This window comes from Sus scrofa, chromosome 18 (assembly GCF_054392235.1).
Source record: "Sus scrofa isolate SSC_HxYL_T2T_F1_AM1 chromosome 18, Sscrofa_HxYL_maternal_Yorkshire_Landrace_v2.0, whole genome shotgun sequence".
Taxonomy (NCBI): domain Eukaryota; kingdom Metazoa; phylum Chordata; class Mammalia; order Artiodactyla; family Suidae; genus Sus; species Sus scrofa.
In genome coordinates this window covers 50,878,249-50,904,747 of record NC_139400.1, presented here as the reverse complement: position 1 = coordinate 50,904,747, position 26,499 = coordinate 50,878,249, and the positions used below count along the sequence as shown (strand labels likewise).

At 54.5% G+C, this 26,499-nt stretch overlaps 1 protein-coding gene across 6 annotated transcripts in view; it reads left to right on the top strand.

Annotated features, from left to right (window-relative positions):
• Positions 1 to 26,499, top strand: part of ADCYAP1R1 (ADCYAP receptor type I) — a 54,863-nt gene that overhangs the window by 23,467 nt on the left and 4,897 nt on the right. For 2 of the 6 annotated variants that reach the window (XM_021078472.2, XM_085004764.1), the window contains exons 4-15: positions 20 to 127; positions 2,633 to 2,653; positions 3,885 to 3,926; positions 6,553 to 6,662; positions 7,267 to 7,364; positions 7,805 to 7,937; positions 8,730 to 8,883; positions 9,260 to 9,320; positions 9,825 to 9,894; positions 14,407 to 14,498; positions 22,411 to 22,494; positions 25,705 to 25,834. In XM_021078472.2, the coding sequence (XP_020934131.1) occupies positions 20 to 127; positions 2,633 to 2,653; positions 3,885 to 3,926; positions 6,553 to 6,662; positions 7,267 to 7,364; positions 7,805 to 7,937; positions 8,730 to 8,883; positions 9,260 to 9,320; positions 9,825 to 9,894; positions 14,407 to 14,498; positions 22,411 to 22,494; positions 25,705 to 25,834 (1,103 nt within the window). 6 annotated transcript variants of the gene reach the window in all.

The following is a 26,499-nucleotide window of genomic DNA, read 5'->3' as shown; positions in this document are numbered from 1 at the left end:
CATGGCTCCCTTCCCACAGGCTGCCCTGGGATGTGGGACAACATCACGTGTTGGAAGCCAGCCCACGTGGGTGAGGTGGTCCTCGTCAACTGCCCGGAACTCTTCCGAATCTTCAACCCAGACCAAGGTGGGTTTCTGCCGGGGCATCTTCAGGCCATGCTCGGTCCAGCCTGCTCCCCACACTCGGACCCCCGGCTTTCCTGGGAGACAGACACCCAGGACACAGGTGCTTCTCAGGCAGATGTTTCCCGTCCCAGAGCTCACGTGCTGGAGATGCAGTTACAGACCCTCGTGCCCACAGGGCCACAGATGTGGCTTCCTGGGCTCCCCAGTGTGGACCATCACCTACCCAGCTGGGGACCTCGAGCAGGGCATTCACCCCTCTGTCCCCACCCCACCCCCGCTTCCCAGTCTGAGGTCTGTCAGAGGGGAATGTGGTGTGGTGACTGTGGGAAACCAAGGAGAAGGTGCCGGTGGAAGTGCCTTAGCACCACCGGGCTCGTGTTCATGGTCAGTGGTGAGTGTCAGCTGATGTTATTCCCCTTCAGCCTCAAACAGAGACTCTCAGAGGCCCTCGGGGGACTGGACACGAGACCCTCGCCCGCATCCACACTGGCACGCCCGCTGAGATGTGGGCCCAGGGCTCCAGACCCCCACACTTGCTCAGCAGACCCTTGTGTTTGTTGAGCAACGTGTGTTCATTTCCTTGCTGCTCTTAGGCAGCTGAGAGGGCTCCGGAGAGAAGGAGTGGGGGTCCCCCGGGGTGGCCCATGGAGAGGACGCGGCAACGCGAAAGCTGGTGGTCAGTGGCTTGGGGGTGCTGACTCGGGTGGTAGTGTGAGGGCACCCACTCTGCTGGGAAGGGAAGAGCTAAGTTTGGAGTGTGCCGGATTTGCTGTCCCAGGGGCCACTGAAGTGTCCTGGAGAGCCTCAGGGGCCCCACGCCTATTTGGGAGTCTTTGGGGCGGGCGGTGGCTGAGCTTCAGGGTACAGGGGTGTGGGGCAGCAGAGAGAGGGCAGTGCTTTGCCTACAGGCACTGAGTGACTGCCCCTCCACGGGGAGGGCTCTGAAGGGAAGGCGTTCCCGGGGTTTGGATGTGAGGCTGCTTGGCGTCCTGTGCCTGTACCTGCCTTGGCCTTCCTCCCGGAGGGCTGGCGGCTGAGCAGTCCACACTGACACTGGGAGGGGCCTGGAGCCGGCCCCGGGCCACCCGCCCTGTTGGTGTCAGGGAGGCAGGGGGACAAGCCGGGGGCACGTCGTTAGGCTGGACTGGCAGGGGTCATGGGCAGGGCTCTGAGAACTGTCCTCCCAACCCCCGACTGCTGAGCCCTGACCTGGCGCCTTGGTTTGAGGGGGACAGAGGGCGGGGGCTCTCGAGGGGAGTAGAAGGTCTGAAACACATGTATGGCCATGCACAGGTCCCTTGAGACCTAGGCCTCTGCTTCCTCCTTCACCTGTTTAAGGCTTCAGCCAGAGTCCTTCTAGAAGTAGACAGTTTGCAAGCTCCACTGCCCTGCAGAATCCTGCCTGCTCCTGTCCCCGAGCCCGACTGTGGGTAGAGCAAATGCTCTCACACCGGAAGTCCTGAAACAGCCTTGACGCTGCCTGGAGGAGAGGGTGCTTGCGGGAGGTGGCAGAGGGAGAATATGGCAGCATCTCGGGGAGGAGAGGGGGCAGGCCCTGTCTCTGGCTCCCCTTCTAAGACCAGAGGAGGCAGGGATTAGCTATACTGTCCCCCCTCTAGCCTTCCCCAGCTTCCCTTCTGGGGCCTTTAGCCACACACACCCCTCCAGACCTGCCAGCCTCGCAGGAGGGTGGCAGTCAAACTCTCCCATGCTGATGGCATGGGGACAGGCTGTGACCCAGTGCAGGGTGGGAAGTGCTGAAGGGAGAGATGCAGCGTGAATGGTGGGATGGCAGGAGATATGGCAGCAGGTGAGTCCGCTGAATTTCTAATTCATTCCTATAGAAGCCAACTTAATCCCTTCCTCCGTTCTTGCACCCCTTTTATTCATTTATTTAAGTTTATGGATCATCTACTCTGGGTCAGGTACCAGGGCAAGACCACTTCTTTTTAGCCACAGAAAAAGGGCAAAATGAATCAGCAGTAAAATAAGATTTTCCTAAAATGAACTTTCTTTCAGACTTTCGATCCCTTTGGCAATTGCACAATGCATGTGTTATTTACACCTGCTCCTTAATGGTTCATTAAGGCAGGGCCTTTTAGCATCTCCATTCACAAAGCTGGTAATCCAGCGAGACTCGCCTTAATGACTTGAAAAGTTGAGAACGGCATTTTTGGTTTTATTTCTTGGTTTCCAGGCCTGAATGTCGTGCTTGTTGTAATGGTCGTTGCTCTGCAGGTTGCTGGAGGTGCAGGAACACGATCTCGCTCCCCCTTTCAAATGCCTCTGATAGTTCTCTTGAACTGGGTTCCATTCTTGGAATAGAAGCCTCCAGCATCTGGCCCCTCCGCAGCTTGTTCTCCGCCTCTGGCCCCCCAGCCGAGCCTCTCTCCAGAGTCTGGGAGTGGGAAGGAGGGAGAAATAATCAGGGCCTGGGGAGCAGACTCCTTTTTAGCCCCTTTGCTCACCGCTCTGTTCTCTCTCTCTCTCTCTCTCTCTCTTTCAGTCTGGGAGACGGGAACCATCGGTAAGAGAAGCCTTGGAGGGGACAGACTGCTGATCATCTGTCCATCTGTCCATCCAGCGGGAGCCCAGCTCTGACTACTGGGAGTGGGTGGGGGCCAGGCTCTTTCATCCGTCATCCCTCCCCTCCCCCCTTGGCCATCTGGAGGTGGGGGGACACAGAAGGTGGAAGATGCAGCCCTAGGCCTCAGGATGCTCACGAGCTTGTTTGGGAAGATGGGGCTCACCTATGGACGGGTTAGCCAACAAGCCCACGTGTGCATAGGCACGTGGGTGTGTACGTGTGCAGGCCTGATCACGTGTGTGGGCCCACACAGACACTCACATCCCCAGGGCCTTGGAGTTGGAAGGTACAGCAAACTCCAGAGTAGCAGAGACCAAATCGGGCGGCTCACAGGCAGAATAACGAGGAGATGCGGGGGCTGGGGGGAGGGGTACTTCCTGGAGGAAGACAAGCCAGCTAGACTCCAGAAACGGGATTTTGAGAAGCAGAGGGGGAATGGGGATTCATTGCCAGTAGGGGGTTCAGCCTAAGAAAAGCGTGGAGGTGGGATAAAGAGTCAGGAGAGGAAGAGAAAAAATGTCTGAGAGGCAAGTGTTTGGAGCTCTGGGTTCCCTTTGATGAGAGCGGCCGAGATCAAGGGTTGAGCACCCCAGAAACCCAGGCTCAGGACCCACTTTGCTGTTCTATGTCCCTTTCTTGAAAAGGCCTAGTTAATGAACTTATTTACAAGAAAGAAATAGACTCACAGATGTAGAAAACAAACGTACGGTTACCGAAGGGGATGGTGAGGCGGGGGAGATAAATTAGGAGTTTGGAATTAGCATATGCACATTTATGTGTGTATGAAATAGATAAACAACAGGGCCTACAACAAAAGGGAAAGGCCCAGTTGTCCTCTTCCCCTCCTCGCCCCCTCTAGAGGGCCCCCCTCCTGACAATGACCGTTTCCTCTTCCGTGGTCCACTGGGGAGAACCGAGTCATGGGCCATCGTTAGCATCACAGAAATACAGAGCAAGTAAGACTGTCGCTGGAAGGTGCAGGGTGTCAGACAGGTGTGTGCGGCTGCGGTGTGCGCGGCTCCCTCTTGGCTGAGACCCCGTCTCCCCCCCAGCCTCCATCCCCCAGACCAGGGGCAGCCTTGGCCTCCCAGGGTGCAGAGGAAACGGCAGAGCAGCCTGCCAAGCTGATGGCCGGCGGGGTGTTCTGACTCATGCCCTGTCTGTTTTGCAGGAGAGTTGGGTTTCGCTGATAGTAACTCCTTGGATCTCTCAGGTAAGGGGATGAGCTGGGGTTGGCCATGGGCTGGCTGGAGGGAGGGCGTCTGCGAACATGTGAGCTTGGGCCAGGCGCTGCCGCTCCCTGGCTGTGTGATCCTTGGCAGGTCGCTTTCCTTCTCTGAGAAAGCCATGAATTTTCTCCTTGGCACCTTGTCCTCAAGTGCTCGGACAAAACCCTGTGCGTGTCATTTCAGGGGAGGGCAGCTCTTAGTCAACGACTCGGACTGAATGGCCTTCGTGAGCTTTAACTCCCACGTGTAGAACAGCGGGTCCCAGACTTTCATTGGGAGCAGAGTCGCCTAGTGGGCTGCTTCAAACAAGGACCCCAGCCCCAGGGTCTCTGATTTAGTAGGTCTGGGGGTGGCCTGGGAATGTGCATTTCTGGCCAGTCTCCCAGGGTTCGTTGATGGGCTGGTCTGGCGAGGGCCCCCACCTCGAGAACCGCTGCCCCTGGGATTCTGTGCTTCTCCGAAGCTGCTCAGGCGAAACAGCCGGGGGAAGGAGGTGCAGCCACTGCAGGGTGTTGACAATCTGCAGAGTCCTCCACCTTCCGGAGACTTCTGTCAGAGCAGTAGAGTGGCGGACTCGTGAAGTAGTTCTGAACAAAGAGGTTTATCCTTTTCTGAGCCCACACCGCATTATAAAAGGAACAAAAAGAGAGAGGGAGAAAGACAATAAAAGAAAGGAAATGGCTTTTATCTAGGATACTTCTTTAAAAAAATTGTTTTTCAAAACAGCTTCCCTTTTCTCTTCCTGCCACCCTGATGTGGGCAAAGCGGGGGAGCCCTGGGGAGGGGAAGCGGCTTGCCCTGGGCCGTGATCCCCTAGGACGAGCAGACTTTCTGAAAGAAACGCTTGGAGGAACTTGGAAGGAGGTTGCAGAACAGCTTGAAATGCATTTGCTGGAAGGAAGAACTGTTCGGCATCAAACTGTGGGACAGCAGTGACCCTTCTCTCCCTGGGCCTGCCTGGCGTCCTCCTTACCCTGGGCCGTGGGACTCAATCTGAGCTGCGCTGGAGACCAGCGTCCCTGCTCTGGGCAGGGCTCTTTATGGCAGGGACACCCCCGCCCCTGCTGCTTCCCAAAGTCCCAGGAAATGCATTTCTGACTCTTGGCTGAAAAAACCAAACCAAAACACAAAAACTGGCCTTAGATGGTCCAACACGACCAACAAGGACACGAGGTTGGCAAAGCGGAGGGGGTCTCCTATCCCGGCCTCTGCCCTTGCCCCCTGTCCCTGAGCTCCCCAGAGGTCGTGGCCGTGAAGGGGGGATTCTTCCAGCGGCACAGATGCTGGAGCCCCTTTTCTCCAGATGCCGCTTGTATACAGTTCCGAGGCCTCTGAATCCTGTGAAAGGAAGAGCCATCCCCGTGTGTCCTAACTTGCCAGGTCACCTCCCGGGAAGCCAGTCTGGGAAGAGGGCGCAGGCTGGGGCCCCACTCGGGCTGGGCCGGAGGCCGAAGGGCTGCTCCTTTCTGCCCTCCCCGGGCACACAGGGTCCACCCTGGGGGGACAGTCAGGAGCGGGGAAGGTGAAGTGAGCCATCATTAAAGGCTAAGAGGCCGCAGGCGGGGCGGAAACCAGACTGGACTCCACTCTCCAGCCAGCAGATGACTCCTGCCTGCTCTGGGGTCCTACCAAATGGCTTTTAAAGTCGAGCAAAAGAAATTTAAAGGACATTAGTGACAGGAAACAGACCTCTAAACCTGAAAAGACAAAAGTGTTTTTTTGTTTAAGCCTAAATATGTATCTTAATAAGATCTGGCGCTGGGTTAATGGAGGTCTGGTCCTTGTTAATTAAGCAAAAGCCTCGCGGCCCCTCGACGTGGGGGATGGCGGCCGCTGGGAGGCCTGGAGCTCCTGGGGAGAGCATCACCTTGAGCTGAGTTTTCGGGGTGAGTCAGAGACGCCTGCTCCATATTCACTGGAAGCAACTCTCTGGGCCTGGAATCTGCACCTGTGATCCTAGGTCCCTTCTGCTCACCAACGTTTGACAAGTGCTGCCCCAGGGCGCAGGGGAGGGGCTCCGGCCTTTCCCCGGTGGGGAGAGAGGCTGGATTCATCCCGGCCCAGTCCCCTCACCCTTTGTTAAGAGATCAGTTTGCACCTTGTCTGCCCCCTGCCCCCGCCCCCTGCTGTCCCCCCATGTCCTTTGTACAAAGGCCGAGCCACCCCTGTTTCCCCTGGGACAGTGGAGGATCTCATGAAGTGTCAGTTGCCATGCTGCTCGGATGGGCACGTGGACTTCCAGGCATGCCCACTTAAGAAGTCATTTTTTTTTGTTGTTGTTGTTGTTGTTGCTATTTCTTGGGCTGCTCCCGCGGCATATGGAGGTTCCCAGGCTAGGGGTCAAATCGGAGCTGTAGCCACCGGCCTACGCCAGAGCCACAGCAACGCGGGATCCGAGCCGCGTCTGCAACCTACACCACAGCTCACGGCAACGCTGGATCGTTAACCCACTGAGCAAGGGCAGGGACTGAACCCGCAACCTCATGGTTCCTAGTCGGATTCGTTAACCACTGCGCCACGACGGGAACTCCAAGAAGTCATTTCTGATTAAGAATTTCAGGGCACTCTTAAATCATGGCTGTGCCTCTCTGAGTCTTTGTTCTGCTGCAGACATGAGGGTGGTGAGCCGGAATTGCACGGAGGATGGATGGTCAGAGCCGTTCCCTCATTATTTTGATGCCTGTGGTTTTGATGAGTACGAATCTGAGACTGGGGACCAGGTGAGTGTCTGGCCCGCCTAGAGGTGGAGAGGGTGAGGCTGAGGAGGCAGGTGGAAGGGTGTTTCTGCCAGGGGCCTGGACTCTTGATGAACCTGCAGGAAGCTTGGGTCCCTCGGCAGCATTCATGAGCACCTGCCCTGTAGCCAAGCCAGATGGGCAAAGAGCAAGACTTTCATTCGCTCATTCTGGGCAGAGAAGCGACTGGTTTGCTGCCTGAGCTCCCCCAGCCCCCACCACATGTCGCCCACCTCCTTGGCTGCTCTTCCAGGACCCTCAGCCTTTCACAGGCCCACAATTGAAGGAGGTCAAGCTGGGCCCAGCAGGGGCCCTCCGGGTCTGTCTCCAGGCTCAGGCTGCTGCCTGGTATGACCAGTCCGTGCTCTTGCCCTCAGCAAGCAGAGCTTCTGCACTGTGCTGACGACACTGCAGCGGAGAGAAGGGGATGGGGCGTGGGGAGGGGTGATGCGGAGTGGAAGATCGAGATCGGCAAGAGGGGAAGAGAAGAGGCAGGAGCTGGTGGGCAGGCCCTGGCCCGGGAGGCTGGTGGGGGGGGGGCCCGGGCGGGCCTTAGGTGGAGCCCCGCATGTCCTGTGCTCTGCTCCAGGACTATTACTACCTGTCGGTGAAGGCCTTGTACACGGTTGGCTACAGCACGTCGCTTGTCACCCTCACCACTGCCATGGTCATCCTGTGCCGTTTCCGGTGAGCCCCCCGCCCCTCCAGCCAGCACAGCCGCCCCAGCTCGGAGCCCTTGCCCCACCCCTCCCACCCCCACTCCTCCCCGGGGGGTCAGCCCTGGAGGCCCCTTAGAAGGCATCGCCCCACCTCTAGGATAGGAGATGGCAAACGACCTCAGAGAGGGCAACTGACTTGTCCAGGGCCACACAGCAAGGCAGACTCTGGGCAGGAGACCTGTGTTCCTCTTTATCGTCCTGATCTGGATAAGGAGCCGTCCCGGGAGGGAGGGAGGGCTCTGGCCTGCTGGAGTTCGGGGTCAGGCAGCGGGGCCCTGGTGATGAGGGAGGGTGGGAAGAGGGGGGCCGTGCGGGTGGAGGGACGTGGGTCGGCCCTCCGTCCGCGGACCCCCGAGTGGAGGTGGAACGCTGTGGGCTTCCTCACCCGCTTCCTCCCCGCTGGTGTAGGAAGCTGCACTGCACCCGCAACTTCATCCACATGAACCTGTTCGTGTCGTTCATGCTGAGGGCCATCTCCGTCTTCATCAAAGACTGGATCCTCTACGCCGAGCAGGACAGCAACCACTGCTTCGTCTCCACTGTGAGTGCCCCGGGCCCCGCCAGGCCTGGCCCTGGCCGCCGTCTGGGCGTGCTCCTGCAGGTTAGGGCGTCGACCGCAGGGAACACAGCAGTCCAGGAATGACCTTGAGGTTCCTCGTAGCCAGTGAGCCCCCAGCGTGGCCTCACCTCCTGTCCCTCGGCCAGCCTGTGCGTGTACTTGGCAGAGCAGTTAAAGAGGGTCGGGTGGAAATGCCCAGTCCCATTTGGCTGAGGAGGAAACCGGGCTCGGGGAGAGGGCTGGCCTGGCCCTCGGTCATGTTAAGTCGGCGCCAAGGGACTGATTGGCTAGGGTTCTCTCCAGATCAGCTCCCCAGTCCTCATACCTTTAGAGGTAAGCAGGAAAGATGGGCTTTGATGGGGCAGGATGAGAACAGCCAAGAGCACAAACCTTGACTGGGAAGGGCACCCCGGAGGCCGTCTCTGTGAGATTTCTGAGGGCCCAGGGGTATCCCCCCACCTATGCCATGTCTGAAACCAAGACCTTTATTTTATCAAGTCGCTTCCTGCAGGGTCCTTCTTGCTCACCTCTCCTGTGGGGGAGCGGGAGGGGGCAGAAGGGGTGGGAAGAATGAGCCTGGACACGCTGGCCAACTCAGACTCATAGGATGCTGCAATTTTGAACTGAATCCATGGGGTGTTTGAGCCTGAGCATGCCAAAGCTGGAGCGTCCTCAGGATTCCCCCGGTTCTGCTGGGCTGGATTTTCAGGGTTTGGTGGGGGCTGGCGGGGGTGGGGGCTCTCACATCTGTTCCCCTCCCCATTCTCCCTGCAGTTGGAGTGCAAGGCGGTGATGGTTTTCTTCCACTACTGTGTTGTATCCAACTACTTCTGGCTGTTCATCGAGGGCCTGTATCTCTTCACCCTGCTGGTGGAGACCTTCTTTCCCGAGAGGAGATACTTCTACTGGTACATCATCATTGGCTGGGGTAGGTCACTGGCTGGGGCCTGGGCAGGCTCAGGCCTCATGGCCCGGGATGTCCGTGGTCCCGCTGCCCCGGGAGCATCAGATCAGAGGGAGGCGCTGCCGCGCCGGCAGCTGATGGCACGCACACTCCTGGTTCCTGGACCCTTTCTTGCTCTTCTCCTTGGAGAAAGCCCACCTCCTGGGAGGGGTGTGCTCCAGAGTCCTTCTGAGAGACGAGAAGCCCAGGGTCTGGGGGAGACACGGACCCCCGGGAGGCCTGGATGTGTGTTAGGGTCCCCAGGACTCCAGGTCCGAGAGGGAGAGGACCCCAAGTCTGATGGGGACGCTGGGCCTGTTGGTTTTCCTGTTATCACAGGGCTCCTTTTCTTGCTCTCCAGGGACCCCAACTGTGTGTGTGTCTGTGTGGACAGTGCTGCGGCTCTACTTCGATGATACAGGGTGAGTACCGGCTGAGAGCCAGGGCTGGAGCCCCAAGTGCGCTCTTCCAGGTGGTTCTCGACCCTGACTCCATGACAGCTGTCTCAGACAAACCTTCCAGGGTCGGGCCTGGCACCCGCTGTGCAGATGGGCCCACCCAGCCACACCTCAACCAAGACCTAGAACGTGCAAGGCTTCGAAGCCCTGCTCCACTTCTGGGCCCAGCTCAGAGTCTGTTCTCAGAGGGAGAGTGTTAAGGGTGAGGTCGCATCCCCAAGGGCCCCGAGCCTGAAGGAGGAACATAGCCTGGGGCTCCAACTCCTACCTTGTTGGGGAGCAGAGGGAAGGATCAAGGCATTTGAATCAGGGCTGGGCTGCCTGTGCAGGCTGCCCGAGAGCTCCCCTTCCAGCCAGCCCTCCTCAGCTCAGGGGAGGAGGTGGCACCCACGGAGCCAGAGGCATTGTCCTGCAAGGGTCCCGACCCCCAAGGGTAATCTCCCTTCTTTTCCTCCGTCTGTTTGGCAGCTGCTGGGATATGAATGACAACACAGTTCTGTGGTGGGTGATCAAAGGCCCTGTGGTTGGCTCCATAATGGTGAGTGTCCTTGGGATAAAGAGCTGGGAAGAGACAGGGGACTTGGTGGGCAGGTGGGGAAGGAGGAGGAAGAAGGAGGTCGCCACACAAACCAGCTTCTTCCCTTTCCATGGCTATGTTCTGTTCGGCCACATGGATACGCAAGTTATTTAGCTGTTCCCCTAGTATTGGGCATTTATCTTATTTCTCCCATTGTTCCTCATTATGAAAGATGCTGCTAGGAATAGTTCCATGTATGGTTTTGAGCACATGTGAAGGAATATATCTTTAGAACTAAATTCTAGACGTAGAATTCATGGATTGGAAAGGGTATCCCATATCATTGACTGCATTTGCAAAATCAATCATTTAAATTTTCGCACAGCTTTTTTTTTTTTTTTTTCTTTTTTTAGGGCTGCACCCGTGGCACATGAAAGTTTCCAGGCTAGGGGTCAAATCAGAGCTGCAGCTGCCAGCCTACACCACAGCCACAGCAACATGGGGTCTGAGCTGCATCTGCGACCTATACCTCAGCTCACCGAAACACCAGATCCACTGCACCTCAGTGAGGCCAGGACAGGGATTGAACCTGCATCCTCATGTATACTAATTGCATTCATTTCCACTGCACCACAACGGGACACCCCCCCCCCTTTTGTCTTTTTATGGCTACACCTGCAGCATATGGAGGTTCCCAGGCTAGGGGCTGAATTGGAGCTGTAGCCGCCGGACTACGCCAGAGCCACAGCAATGCCAGATCCGAGCCGCATCTACAACCTACACCACAGCTCACGGCAACACCGGATCCTTAACCCACTGAGCGAGGCCAGATATTGAACCCGCAACTTCATGGTTCTTAGTCGGATTCATTTCCACTGTGCCATGATGGGAACTCCCCTAGCCCAGGTTTTTTTTTTTTTTTTTTCTTTTTTTTTTTCTTCCTAGCCCAGCTTTTATCCTTACTGTTTGATAGATAATAACACTTTATCTGTTATACATGTTGTCAGTATACTTCAAAGATTGCATAATTTTATATAGTCAAACCATCAGGCTTTCTCGTCATAATTCTGAGCCTTATTTCTTGTTTATGGAGGCCTTTCCCAGTCATAAGATGTAAAAAACATCCTTAATTGTTTTGTAATAATTTTGTAGATTGAATTATTACTAGCATGTCTTTAGCTGAAATTTTATTTCTGTTTGATCTGAAATGATACCTAATTTTACCTGGTATTTCTCCCCAATGAATAGGCATTCCACCCTCTCAATTCTTTTTATTGAATTGGTCACTCTTTCTCCATGATGTCGAAATGTTACTTTATCATAAACACTTGATGTACTCTGCTTGTGTTTATTAGTTACAGACTTCCTACTCCATGTTGCTAATCTATCTGGCCATTCCTGTGTTGAATAACCCATTGTGCTACTTACTGGAACCTGGGAGCATATTTTGATACTCTGGCATGCTAATCTCCCCTTCCTTATTTGTTTTCCTTTTAGAATTTTCTTGCACATTTATTTGTTCAGATGGACTTGCAAATTTGTCAAGTTGCAAAAAAATAAAAAAAAAATCAGGTTGAGATTTTTGTAGGAACTCCACTGACTTTATAAACAAATTTGGAGAGTGATGTTCTTAAAATACTGAGTTTTCCCTTCTGAGAACGTGGTGTGATTCTCCATGTATTCAGTCATTTTGGACAGTTTTTTTTTGGTTGTCTTATTTAGTTTGCTTTTATGGTGTCTTTCAGTTTGTGCTCGTACCAGGTCTAGGAATCATTCTTTCATTATATTTTCTAGTGGGTGTATTTGTGCTAGTGTTTAGGGAAGCTTTTGGTTTCTATGTATTTTTTTCTTTTCTTGGTTACCTTTTGACGTTCTTTCATTGGTTCTTATCTCTTTTCAATTGGCTCCTATGGAAAAATATATAACCTATAAATGAAAATGCTTTTACTCTTCATTTCCAAAATTTATACCATTTATTTCTTGGTTTTGTTGAGGGGGATGTTTGCTATAGTTTTGGTCAGTTACCCTTCACTGAATTAGGAAAGTTTCTATGCCTGGCTTGTTTCATTGTGCATTTTTTTTTTACAAATCAGGCATTTGTGTCAAATTTTATCAAAGCCTTTTTGGAGATATCGGTTGAGGTGATCATTTCCTTGGCAATGAATGTTTGTAACAGTTCAGTTTATCTTCATGATGAACAATGCTGCAGTGGCTGTATTTGTGTGTATCTTTGCGTATGAGTGAATGTGTCTTTAGGACTGTCTTTCATGTTTCTTCCCCATTGTGGTTGATTTACAGCATTCTGTCAGCTTCTACTGTACAGCAAAGTGACCCAGTCATTCTATGTATATCTAGAATATGTATATTCTTTTTCTCACATTATCGTCTCACATTGTCATGGTCCATCACAAGTGACTGGATATAGTTCCCTGTGCTGTACCAGCAGGATCTCATTACTTATCCACAATATGTCTTTAGAGTAAATCTCCAGGAGTGGCATTTCTGCGACAAAGGGCGTATGCATTTAACATTTCTGTGAATGACAAATTGCTCTCCGCAAGCAGAGAGCAACATCATGTCTTTGCTGATGTTTCAATCACAGAACTATTTGCCAGTCTTCTTGGGGGTTAAAGGTAGCTCATTGTTTTTAATTTATTAATGTAACATACGGCAGTAGATATTTTGTATTCCCGGCATAAAACCTTAATGGCCATGATCTGTTTGTTCTTTTAATGCCTTGCAGAATTCTCTCTGTTAATACTTTGTTTATAGTTTCTACATTGCGCTTTATAAGTTTTCTGGTTTTAAGTGTGTGTGTGTGTACACTTTCTGTCTTTGTCTGGGTTTTGTAGCAGGGTTTTGTTAACCTCATAGGTAACTTGAGGAGTTTTCTTTTTAGTTGCTTTTAAATAATGAGTAGTATGTAAATTACATCTTCCTAAAGGTATTATGAAACTGGCTGGTAAAATTTTCTGAGCTGGTGTCTTTCACTGCTTGCATTCTTGATTATTTTTTAAATTTCCCCTGAGGCCATTGCTGCATTCTGACTTTCTATATCTTCTTGATTTAATTTTTGCTGATTTATATTTCCCCATGTTGTTCTTTTTTTGCTTGCGATGATTTTTTTTTTTTTTTTTTTTTTGCGCCACACTTGTGGCATATGAAAGTTCCCAGGCCAGAGATCAAATCCAAGCTGCAGCTGTGACCTATCCCATAGTTGCTGCAATGCTGGATCCTTAACCCACTGCACCAGGGCAGGAACTCCCTTCCTTGTGACGATTTAAAATATTCTATACATCTGTTGTCTTGTCCTCTTTTTCATACCTATGTTGGTTTAATTGCATTTTCTCATTTTGGACTAATATATGAAGTTAATAGTATTCACTATGCTAAATTTCAGGTACTGATTAGACACTGGGCATATAGTAGAGAGCAAACTTGGGAGTTCCTATTGTGGCACAGTGGAAATGAATCTAACTAGGATCCATGCAGATGCCTAGTTTGGTGGGTCAGGCATCTGGTGTTGCTGTGGCTGTGGTGTAAGCCGGCAGCTATAGCTCCCATTCAACCCCTAGCCTGGGCACCTCCATATGCCATGGGTATGCCCCCCGCCCCAAAAAAAAGCAAAAAAAAAAAAAAAAAGAAAGCAAGACTGACAGAACCTAGCTCTCCTGGGTTTTCTACTTGATCTGTGAAAACCAAGAAAACAAAACCAAAAAAAAAATTATTTTTATTGATCAAGTCTCCCTTTTTTCCTATTCCTTAATGAATTTTTACTTTAATTTCCTTCTTATAGAAGTTAAATTCGGGGTACTCTTTCTCTAGATTTTGATTTGAATGTTTAATGTTTTCATTTTAAGTGTTCATTATCTTTTACTAAGTGTTCGGAGGCACATTCATTTTCTTTGAGCACTGCTGCGCCGCAGCTGGAGGATGTTGCCGCGTCGTCCCCTCTCATGCCTTGTTTGTATTCCTTTGCTCCCTTCCCACCTCCTTTCTCACCATCCACAAGCGTCCCACTTTGATAGGAGAGCTTTTGTCCTCGACCTCTGTCTGAAGGTCAGTGCTCTTGCCGTTCCCAGGCAGCCCTTTAATGAATAATATTTATGGCTGTCCATTCTGGTTCTCCGTATTCAGTGACTCTGAACTTGGAGTTTCTCCAGAGGACAGCTCTTCCCTCTGCAACAGCCTCTTCTCTATCTGCTTGGCGTTGTTGTTTTTCCATCACCCTCGCCCCAGTTGTTCTTTCTCTTCCAGGAGCCGCTTGCTTTTCTGGCTCGCTCATGTAATCTTTGCTGTTTCTCAGGGGATTCTTTTTCAGCGCCCTGTTCTGTCATTTCAATGATATTGTGGGAGGCTGAGGAGATCAATGAGTGTTCTCATACTCGCCCTCTGAGATGAGACGTCTAGATGGGGTCTTCGCTGGATGCGGAGAGGGCTCTGTCGGGGGGATACCGCCCGTGCAGAGGCAGGGTGTGGAAAGAAAGGCTTTACTCAGAATCGGTTCCATCGGTATTTTTCTTTGATTCTCAGGTTAACTTTGTCCTCTTCATCGGCATCATTGTCATCCTGGTGCAGAAACTTCAGTCGCCAGACATGGGAGGCAATGAGTCCAGCATCTACTTGTAAGTACCCCTGTGGGAAGCTGTGTGGGCCCTGCCTCGGGTCCCGGAGGAGAAGGCCTGGGCTTTGCTGGCAGGGAACCTTAGCTCGGGCATTGGCAAGACTTCTTTCAGATGAAGGTGCCTTTAAAATGGAGTTGCCCACCTATCCTTCAGCCAGTCCAGGAGCCCCTAATCTGCATGGTGATAACATGGAGAGAAAAGAGAGAGGAAGAGATGACAGATCCCATGTCTCACTAGGGAATCAAGATGGAAAATGCCACATTCCCTAGGGGAGGTAGGGTCTTGGTTGTTTAGAAGTTGGATTTCCATTGGGAATCTGGGTTCTGTGGAAGCTCGTGAAAGCCCCTGGGGAAAGTGTTGCTGGATGTCCCACCCCAGCCCAGTGTGTGCATGTTGCTCAGGCCCCACTAGCACAGCTCTGCTTCTGGGTCCGGTCGTCTCCTGCAGCTCCCTCCTCCCTGAGCAGAGGAACATCTGGCGTGTTGAGATCGTTGAGCGTAGGGTTTCTCCCCCTTCCTGGCCACTTGGTGGGTTTCTGCAGCCGTGTCCCTCACAGCCTGCTCCTGCTTGCTCTGTCCCACCCCGCTCCCAGCCCTCCCCTCGTTCTGGTTCCCACTGAGCGTCTCCCATCTCGCCCTTCTTGCCTTATGATCGGGAGCTTGAGCAGCCGGGTGTGAGGGCTGTCAGGACATGTCCGAGGCTGGGGAGGGGTTGGGTCCCCCATGGTTGGCTGAAGGGGCCAGATAGGCGCAAGGAGTCTGAGGACAATTCCCTGGAGCAGAAGCCATGAGTGTTGCTTTCTCAGTTTAAAAAGAGAACAGGTTAGAAGGTGTCATTAGTGGGGGGCTGGTCCTGCCTTTGTCAGAGACCCCAGCCTGGGGCTCGGAACTTTGATGGCTGCCCAGGGGACAAATGAGACCGCAGAGAGACTCGGCAGAGGGCTCCTCTACCTGGCCATTCTCTTGGAGAGAGCGAGAGGCAGGGACCGCTTGGGGAGCAGTCCCAGATCTTTCTCTCAGGCTCCCTGAGGCTTCCCCAGGTCGATGGAACTTTCCCTGGTCCCCGTGCTCGGCCTGGGTCCCCGTTGTTGTGGAAGCCCTTGCCCCGGGTGCTGGGGGCAGGGGGGTGGGGGGACGATGGGCAGTGGGCCCGGCTTGGTCAGGCTTGTCTTCCCTGCATGCGGGCTGATGGCAGTGGCCACCTCCTCCCCTCCTTTTTACGGCTATGCATTCACCTTCTTTTATTTTTTAATATTTTTGCAATTTTGTACCAACTTTTGCTAATATGTCTCAGTTATGTATGTGGAAATTGTTCGTCCACATAAGCCACAGTGTCTCGGAGGCCCTGCACTGAGGGGCCAGTGGGCCCGGCTTTCGGCAACAAACTGCCCTGGAGAAATCACTCCTGCCTTGGGCTCCAAGAGCCACACAACGGGGCCCCACTGCTCCCCTCATCTTCCTGTCCAGTGTCACAAACCTTGTCCTTGTGCCGGCTTGTTTGTCCCGCTTGAGGCCAGCTTGCCTCTCACACTAACCAGTGTCTGGGGCCTCCGCAGCCGGCAGGTAGCAAAGCCAGCCTTGTTTCTCCTTAGAGCTCTAAGTAGCCTTGGTTCCTCACCCCCGTCCTGCTGCCTTGCTTCCTGGTAGGATCTTTCTTTTTCTGAGGTCTCCGGGGGCTTTCCTAGCTTCCTCTCACTGTGCCTGTGCAGGAAGGGACACACACAGGGGCTCAGCCGCAGCCGGAATCAGGATGCTCTACTGACCCCAGAACACGCTTTGGCCATCCTGCTCCAGGCGGCAGGAGCCCTGGGGTCTGGAGTGGGAGAGGGGTGGTGCCGGAGTTTTCAAGGAATCTTAGGCTAGGGGCTGTGGAGTCCTGCCAGCCTTCCAACACACGGCTGAGAACCAGCTGTAATTAGCATGGCATTCATACGCTTAAGTACAAATGTTGAAAGAACCAGCTACAGGCATACCTTGTTTTATCACACTTTGCTTTACTGTGCTTTGCAGATATTGTCTTTATGACAAATGAAAGTTTTGCAGCAACCGTGAGCTGAGCAAGTCTGTCGGCCCCATTTCTCCAATAGCATTGTCTCACTTCATGTCTCTGTGTCCCATTTTGGTAATTCTCAAAATATTTCATCTTTTTTCATTATTATATTTGTTGTACTCTGTAATCAGTGATCTTTTTTTAATTAAAAAGGTTTTTTTTTTTTTTTTTCTTTTAAGGGCTGCATGTGCGGCATATGGAGGTTCCCAGGCTAGGGGCTGAATAGGATCTGCAGCTGCCAGCCTACACCACAGCCACTGCAATGCGGCATCCAGGCTGCATCTGCGACCCACACCACAGCTCACAGCAACACCGGATCCTCAACCCACTGAGCAGCTTTGGCCAGGGATTGAACCTGCCTACTCACAGGTCCTAGTTGGATTCATTACTGCTCAGCCACAAGAGGAACTCCCAGTCAGCGATCTTTGTTACGACTGTGACTCAAAGATGATCAGGGTTTTTTTAGCGATAAGTATTTTTTTTTTTTTTTTTTGTCTTTTTGCCATTTCTTGGGCCACTCCCGCGGCATATGGAGGTTCCCAGGCTAGGGGTCTAATCGGAGCTGTAGCCACCAGCCTACGCCAGAGCCACAGCAACGCGGGATCCAAGCCACGTCTGCAACCTACACCACAGCTCACGGCAACGCCGGATCCTTAACCCACTGAGCAAGGGCAGGGACCGAACCCGCAACCTCATGGTTCCTAGTCAGATTCGTTAACCACTGCGCCACGACGGGAACTCTGCGATAAGTATTTTTTAATCAAGATATGTAAATTGTTTTTTTAAAGACATAATGCCATGGAACACTCAGCAGACTGTAGGATGGTGTATACCTAACCTTTATATGCACTGCGAAACCACAGAATTCATGTGACTCGCATATTGCGGTGTTTGCTGTATTGGGCTGGTCTGGAACCGAACCCATATCTCCGAGGTCTGCCTGTGGTTGGTTTGCTTTTCTCGTGTAAAAAATTCCCTTGAAGTCTCAGCAGATTCTGTTTTTTAGAGAAATCTGAACTTGCCTTTGTCTCAGGCCCCGGTGATTAAACGTCAGGTGGATGTGTGGTCTGCACGCCGGGTTGGAGGGCTGATGTGGGGCAAGGGAGCAGCTTGATGCCGTGCTGTGCAGAAACATGTTTGAGTGTTTCCAGGGTCAGGGAGACCCCAGGGGTGAAAGTGAGAAATAATCCAACTGGCCTCGCTGCTAAGAACTGCAGAGCATTTAAAAAATTGCCATTCAGTCCATGCACAGTGAGCGCTCAGGGACACCTTGCAAATCTGGCTTAAGTATAATCCCCATGTTACAGCTGAGGGAACTAGTTATCAGTGAAGTGAGATGGATCCAGTAGGACAGAGTAAAGCCAGAGCGACAGAGCAGGTAGGCCCTTGAGTCCGGCTTGACTGGGCCATCATTCCTGGCCTCGAGGAATGTACAGGCAAGAAGATGCTGTGAAACAAGGCTTTCTGGAAGCAGAGCTCCCAGTGGGTTCCCACCTTGTGCAATCCTGCCCCGCCTGGAGTGCTCTGAGCTGGGAGGTGTCTGCTGCTGCGCGGTGGGGAGACAGGGAAGCTCTGGGGGGAATTAAAAGGGACTAGGACATGGTGGGCGGGGGCACTTCCGGGCTGTGTCCAAGGCCCCTTGGGTCCCCAGAGTTATGTGTTGGGCTGAGAAGCCTCTTCTGCTCTGCCCGCAATAGCTTTCTGGTTTTTTCCATTTCCAGAACAAATCTAAGCCCAGAAGTCCCCAAGAAAGCCCAAGAGGAGCCCCCGCCTGTGCCCTCAGACCAGCATTCATTCCCTTTCCTGTAGGTTGGTTCCAGCGGCTCAGATGATAAGGGTTTGCCCTCCTCTCTAGCCCAAGGTAGCGCTCCCGACCCAGCCTCAGAAGGATGTGTGGGGCTGGGCGTGCTGGCCCTGAGCTACCCTGGCTGGGCTCAAGGCTTGTGCAGGATTTGGGCCAGGCATGGAGTGTGGGCCTGGGTTGGGCTAAACATGTGTTTGGGGGAAGGGGTTGGGGCTCGGCCCCATCCTTGGGTTAGGGTTAGCCTGCCTTTTCTTGGAGACCGGAGCTTACCTGTGTGAGAAGCCAACTGGCTCAGACAGTGGAGGGTGAGGTTTCAAGGCAGACATCACCTGCACAGAGAGCCTCTCTTCCTGGCCTTGCACGATGCGGCTTTGTTCCCAGCGGCCTGCCCCCCGCAAGATGGGTGCTGGGAGCTGGCTCTTGGGTGTGGGGTTGGGGAGGGACAGCCCATCTGTGTTTCCCTGGGGGACCCCACCAGCAAGTCTACCAGGCCCCTTGGGGTAAAGGAAGGAGAACAGACACATGATGTCCTATAAAGCTCAGCAGCCTTGTGGCCTCCCCAGAGCAGAAAAGATGACGCTCACCCTGAAGACAGGCCACGGTGTGGCGAGGCAGCCGGGGAGCTCCTGGCCCAGGAGCTCGGCCCACAGCCGGAGGCTCCCAGTTGGCATGGCACTCCCTCTTCCCCTTCCAAAGCACCCCCTCGCCTGTCTAGGAGCAGCCTATCCTGACAGTTCCTGTTGGGGATTGGCAGTAGGGAATGGTTGCCCCCGCTTTGCAGATGGAGAAACTGAGGCCCAGAGAAAGAAAGTGGCAGTACCTAAGATCAGCAAGTCAGTGGCCAGACAAAGCTTTGAGCTCAGGTACCCTGACCGTCCAGGTCGGGCTGCGGGCACAGAGGGCTGGCGCAGCCTCAGTGGTGGCGGAGGAGAGGAATGGGCAGGCAGCTTCAAGATCTGCTGAGCTGGGCTTCTGGCTGAAGTCCTGGGGTGGTGCAGAATGCCTCCCTGCAGACGGGGCTGGGGTTCTGGGGGTGCACAGCACCTTAGCATCAGAGACCCTGGGGAGAATGTTTAGCTCAGATCGGGACATTCTGTGAGCCTGCGTGGTGTCCAGCGCCATGCTGAATGCTAGGATCAGGGTGACATAGACAGGGTGCTGCCCTCAAAGGGTTCCCCTGCTGGCACCTCTGGTGCTAATCCTGGAGCTACGGCTCAGGCAGCCTTGCACACCAAAGACTCTAAAACATTCATGGAGTTTAGCTTGAGACCAAAGCAGGGCCCAAAGAAACCAAGGGCTGCATCCCTGGTTTTAGATGGCAGTGCTGATACCTGGAAAGGCTTTGACCTTCCTGCAGACACAGAGCAGAGCCCGTGGCAGAACCAGGCTTGGGACCCAGGGCTCCCTGACTTCCAGATGTGGGTGCGAGCCGCGCGCCTGCTGCCAGGTCTCCTGCCTTCTGATTCATGCTGATGCTGCTCCCCAGGCACCCGCTGCCTGGTGCCCCTGCCTGGGCTCCTTATCCTCCCTTGGGTCCAATTCAGACCTCAGTTGATCAGCCAGCTTCGGCTTATCCCTTCCTTTCGATTGCATTTCTTTTCCTTTTTTTTTCACTAATTTCGGTGACTTCTCAAAGATTCTAACATTTTCCTTTCTCATCCTGTCTCTGGCTTTTCTGCTGCTCTCTTCCATTTTTGGTTCTTTTCATCGGACCCTCTGGAACAGTTGTTGGAGGTTTAGGGGAAGGGGAGTAATTGGAAAGAAGGACCCTTACCTTTGACCCTGGATCCTTCTCCCGAGAGCGCTCCCGGGCAGCAGGTCCCGCTTTGATGTGCCCTCCCCGCCTCCCCCCTCAGAGGTGCATGTCTTTCCTGGGGTCTGATTTTCCAGCTAACTTGCCACCAAATGGCCTTTAGCCGACTTTGGAGAAGCCAGAGGAGTCTATATTTATGGTATCCAGCGCCCAGGAAGAGCAGGGACAATTTGGAAACTCCAGGAGATGTCTCAGAGGAGAACAGCTGAAGCCTTAAAACTCAGGGTGAGAGTTTAAGCCTCTTGTGTAGGAAGTAACATCTGAGATTTGGGCTCTCGGGCTCCTGGACCCTGACTTCTATGGCTCACCCAGGCCAGGGCTGAGGAATCAGGCCACAGGCTAGAGGAGAGAGTCGTCAACCTCTCGACCTGGACAAAATAGAGAATAAATGAGAAGATGAGAATGGCTTTCATTCCTGAATACCCAATTCAGCTCTTTCAGTTATAGACAAAAACATATGTGTCCATCTTTCTCTTTGTATATATACAAAACAGACCTTTGGCAGTCATTGAGACACATGAAGAAACTTCTCTAACACTTGGCTTCCTTACAGCAGTGCTTCTGGAACTTTCATTTCTATGTGGATCTCCCTAGGGATTTTGTTAAAATGCAAGTTCTGAGCCGGCAGGTCCGAGGTAGCATCCGAGGTTCTGCATTTCTAACAAGCTCTCGGGTGGTGGTGCTGCTGCTGGTCTGGGGACCCCACGCTGGGGAGCAGAGCATCTTAACATGTCTCACATCCCCTGCCTGTAAAATGGTCCAGTAGCGCCTACCTCATAGTCTGGTGTGAATGGAAGATGCTGTTTATGGAATGAGAGCCACAGACCTGACTGAGGCAAGGATGCTGGGTGGAGCTCAGCTTCCCCTATCTTTGAAGTGTGTGATTCAGACGTTTGCCTCAGCAAAAGGACATGTCACTGCATGTCAAGGACCTTCAGATCTTTAAAGAGTTGGGATCACAAATTACAAATCCATGAACGCCAAAGATTCTGTTGGTGCAAATCTGTTCTCATTTGCATCGGACCCCCCCTCCGGTCCATGAGTTCACCAGCAGGTACCAGGAGCTCAGTGCCACATGGTGCCTGAGGAGAGGGTATGAAGTGGGTACCTCTTTTGCAGTCTGACAGATGACACAGCTCTTACTCCATCTTGTACATGCTTGTCAGGAAAGGAAAAAAAAAATGGCTCGTGCCAGTGCAGTCATAGCCTGACCATGAGGAGCTAGAAGGGGTGGGAATCGAGCCTGAGGCCTCTGTGAGGAGGTGGAAGCCCTGTGCTTCACCCAGTGACAGGCAGAGCTGGATGGGCATCCTGGGCCCACCTTGGATGGTTCCTTAAGATGACTCGTTTTTGTGGAGAGTGGGGCAGGGCCCGAGAGGTGCTCTCTCAGCCCTCGACTCCTGCCCCTTGAGCTTGTATCAGGAAGTCTGGCAGCGCCATGCAGTAGAACTCTCAGCAGCGAAGGAACTGCCCCAGACCTGTGCTCAGCATGGGAACCCCTAGCTACCCGTAGCCGTGGAGCCCTTGCAGTGTGGCTCGGGCAGCCAAGGAAGTGGATTTTTCATCTAATTCGAAGTCACGTGGTGAATGCACAGTGCCTGTCACAGGGGTTGGCACGAGCCTAGGTCTAGGTCTAGACTAATGAACCATCTGCTCCATCCATCCAACCTCTGCACCCCTTAGGCCCACCCTGAGGTGGCTGGCAGCTCTGAGAGAGGAAGGGGCGGGCAGAGGAAGGAGGGGTTGGGGGAGACCCGTGGACCTGCCAGCTGGTTCTCCCAAGCAAGCCCAGACTGGCCTGATTCTTGGCCTGTTGGGCCCCGGGCTGGGCCAGCGTGAGGCCCATGGCACGAGTCTCTGTCTTGTGGCCCATCTTGCTGAGTAGCCTCTGGCCAGGCCCTGCTCTGAGCCTGGAGCTGACCCTGGAGCCGGCTCCTGGTCCCTGCCTGAGGCCCCTAGCCAGGCCCCTCCCTGCCAACTCCACCACCTGCCGCGTTCCCAGTGTGAGCGCCCGCGTGTGTGGAAGTGTGTTCACGCGCACACATGTGTCCGCAGGGGCGTGTGTCTATGTCTAGAGCTGACCGTGTCTTGGCCCTCGGCTTCCTCCTTCTCCTCCTCCACGGGACACCTGGCCCCGTCTGCACCCCTGGGCCTCTCTGCCCACCCCGTGAGCCGTGTCGCTCTGACTCCCCCTCAGTTTCCTCGGTGCCCCCAGCTGACAGACATGCTGATCTTGTCACATCCAGCAGCTGCGTGCAGAAATGCTACTGCAAGCCACAGCGGGCGCAGCAGCACTCTTGCAAGATGTCAGAACTGTCCACCATTACTCTGTAAGTGTGCGTGGCGGGGCTGTGGCCGCGTGGCCTGGACGGGAGGGGGGGCGCATGCGGCCACCGCCTGGAGCTTGCGTCCTCCGAGGCTGGAGGAGCGCGGGGAGCGAGCCTGTGCCCCCAGCACCGAGCCCTTTCCCGGCTGCTGCATGTTGACATCTGTGTGTCTTGTGAGTTCTCTGCAACCTCGTGGCCTGGGGCGGGGGAAGTTGCAGGGGAGGGGCTGTGGCCATTGTGGGAGCAGCCGGGGCTTGGCCAGTGCTGAGCAGGAAGCAGCTTTGAAGCCTCTGTGGGCTTCCACCTCTCGGGGTGTCCATTTTTACAACCGCCACCTTGTTTCCAACGAGTTCATTTGGATTGTCCCCTGGGTGGGGCCGGCCCCTCCCTCACACTTCAAGTGCTGAGCCACTTACTTCCCACAGCAAAGCTCTGAGGTGGGCACTTGTATTTTCCTTTTTACAGGGGAGAAAACTGAAGCCCAGAGGGGTAAAATGACTCACCCAAGGCCATGTAGCTGGTGAGGATTTGAACCCAGGGAGTCCTAAGCCTGGGGCATCTCCAGCCTTTTCCAACATCCCCTTGCGGGGATCTTCTTGGTGTTCTGTAGGCCCCTGCTGACCACTGACGCCTCCTCGAGCAGGAGGACAGAGGCTAAGGCCCAGTGTCACTGCCTCTGGGTTAAGCACATCATAGGGTGATTCTGTGATGCCTCAAGGAGGGGGCCCAAAGTTCACACCCTGTGTCCCTGTTCCAAGGCTTGGGTGGGCTCCCAGAACTCTGAGCCCCAGGGACTTCCTCAGCTGCCTCCGCTGCCCCATTGGAGTCACTGGGGTGCCCCACACCTGCCCTTGGGCTGCACTCGGGGCACCCCCGTGCATGCCCAGCGTTCCCTTCTACCCGGGGCTGGGAACTGCCTGCAAGGCTGAGCCTCCCATATGTGGAACCATCCCATCCACTGCCACCATGAAAGCCGGGAAGGTGTGGCTTTTTGGTTTCCGGGGCACTTTTCAAACTGTAGGGACAGGTCCCTGAAACAGGCCCATTTGCTAGAGAGGCAGGGAGGAGGACAGGGACCGCAGGCCCGTCCCAGGGCTGCCTTCCCTCCTCAGCTTTTTCAACGAAGCCGCGCTTCTAAAGTAACCCCTTTAGGAGTTCTCGTCAAGTGGTGCAACAGAAACAAATCTGACTAGGAACCATGAGGTTCCGGGTTCGATCCCTGGCCTTGCTCAGGGGGTTAAGGATCCGGCATTGCCATGAGCTGTGGTGTAGGTCACAGAGGCGGCTCAGATCCCGTGTTGCTGTGGCTGTGGTGTAGGCTGGCGGCTACAGCTCTGATTAGACCCCTGGGAACCTCCATATGCCGCGGGTGTGGCCCTAAAAAGGCAAAAGACAAACAAACAAATAAATAAATAAATAACAAGTAACCCCTTTAGGCAGGTCCCAGAGGAGCCCACGCAATGCCCTGGGCCTACCTTTCCAGGCCGCTTGCCTCTTTTTTTGGACTTTCATTCTTCAGCTAGCATCCGCCACTGCCTTCCGGTGCGAGGCTCTGGGTGCCCAGAGATGACAGCTCCCAGGTCATGCTCAGTGTTCAGGGCTCCGAGGGGTTCATCCTGGGTCCTGTGCTCCAGTTGTCTCTTTGTGGACACACACTTTCTGAGTGTGAGCCCTGTGCCTGGCATGTGCTGGCCAGGGCAGGTGACGGAAATAAGCCAGGCAGCGCGCCTGCTCTCAGAGAGCCACATCCGAGGGAGGATGGGCAGATGAGAGGAAGGATGAGAGGTTAGACCACCCCAGCCCCGCACCTTGGCTCTGACTGGGACCTGCTCAGGTGCAATTGACCCCTGCTGTGGTCCAGGGACCCCCAAATCCTGGAGAATGGGCTGCCTGCGAGCTCAGGGAGGATCAGGGGGCGCCAGGCATTCGAGGAACTTTTTTCTTCCAGGGCTGTGCCTTGGTCCACCTGAAGGTCTCGCCAGGCTATTCCCTCCCCTTCCTCAGGTCCTCTCCCCCACTTCTTCCCCCCCCCCCCCCCGCCGCCCCTACCCCAGCAGAGTTAGGGAGGCCAAGGGTCTCACTCAGACTCCATGGATTCTGCTTCTTCTGAAATCCAGAAGAGCTGAGATGGGGAAGAGGGAGGGGGCACTCGGTGTAACTGCCCCAAATCAAAGGGCTGCCCCCATACCCAGCCGTCCACCACCCTGGACTGAGCTCTGCCAGGGGAGGGCGAGGCTGTACCTTCCCTCCGGGAAGGGTCCAGGGGGCGGAGTGCACCTGCGGGGCATGACTGGCTCTTCCACGGAGATCAAAAGGGAGCCAGTGTGCTGGGGTCCACGGTTACAGGATCCTACTCTTGGAGACCCTCTGGGAGCCCCTCTGCCCCGACAGAGCAGGACCCACAAGAGCACCTGCCACGGTGCCTACGCTTGCTGTCTTCCCATGGCTGCTGCACCCCCCTCCTCAGACCAGAGCCCCACTCCACTGGGCCCAAGAACCAGGTGCAGGCGGAGGAACCCCAGAGGAGCTGGCCTTGGGGAGCCCAGGTCCCTGGAGCTATTTCTCCCCTGCCCATCCCACCCCCACCCGAGCAGACAGCCTTCTCTCCCTCTGACCCAGCTTCCTCCTGCTGGGTGGTAATCATGTCCTGAGTCGGTAAATCCGTCCTAGGATCCCTCCCAGGTCTCTCCTTCTGCAGTCCACCCACTGCACCCCCCGACCGCCTCCCTGTCATCAGCGCCTCCCCATCACGCTCTGCGAGCGTCCCTGGCGGCCCCAGACTCAGGAAAGCCGACTGTCTCTGTGGCACGGGGAGCTTCCTTGCAGGGCAGAAGAATGTTTGCTTTGCTTGTGTTGTCCTTCCAAATCCCATCGCCGTGTTTTGCCCTGATCCCACTTTCCCCGAGAGCTTTGCACCTCCCCAAAGTTGCTGTAAATCACACACCCACCTGCCCACCTTTGGTGGTTCCACAGGATGGCAGCGTGGCCGAGAGCTCTGGGCACCTGCAGAGGGGGCGGGAGGGGTGTCTCCTCAGAACTTCCCAGGGAGTTTGGGGAGCCTGAGCTCTGTGGGCAGCCATCTCCCCCAGACTCCCCGCACCGGGAGAGAATCTTGAGGGGGTCCACGGGGCCCAGCTGTCCCTCTCTGTCCTCCACGGCTCCAGCCCCATACCCTGCGGCTCCTGGAGCAGACGCCTTGCTCTCTCCCGACAGACGGCTCGCCCGCTCCACGCTGCTGCTCATCCCACTGTTTGGAATCCACTACACGGTCTTCGCCTTCTCCCCAGAGAATGTCAGCAAGAGGGAGAGGCTGGTGTTTGAGCTCGGGCTGGGCTCTTTCCAGGTAAGTGTGGTGGGGGCGGAGGGCAGCACTCGGGCAGCCGGGGCCCTGGCTTCCACCTTGGTGGCGGTGCTGGAGACATCTTTCACCAGACTCGGCTCCGTGTTTCCGGCTCTGGAGTGATGGTATTAGATTCAAAGGGAGCTGGGGGAGCCCTGTCTGCGGTCTACCCTCTGGGCTCCCATGAGAAGGTGCCCTGAGGTCTTCTGGCTGCTGCATCTGGGTGTCCTGAGCCAGGTCTCCCCCGGGCCGATCTGAGACTGGGCCCTGGAGTGGGCGGGGTACCCTCGAGACCTCTCTGTCCACACCCTGACTTCAGCCTGTAGACCATGCACCCATGAGTCCTGGAGCTCTGTCTTACTCAAAGTCCCCAGCATAGGTCCTGGGCACAAGGAACTGAGCGAGCTGAACAGGGGCATGAGCAAACGGATGCGTAAATAAATGATCCAGGGAACGAGAGCTCTGAAGGGCCGGTGACTCTGTGCAGGAAAGAATCAATAGACAGGGTTGTGAATGAGTCTGTGAAGGAGTGGATGAGTCAGCGCAAGGACACACAGTGAGTAAACGAACAGATGGCACATGAGTGGGGCAGCAGCGGCAGGGGAGGTTCCCTTGCGTGTCCCCAGGAGAGAGTGCCTCTCCCTCACTCAGCTGCACAGAGAAGCATT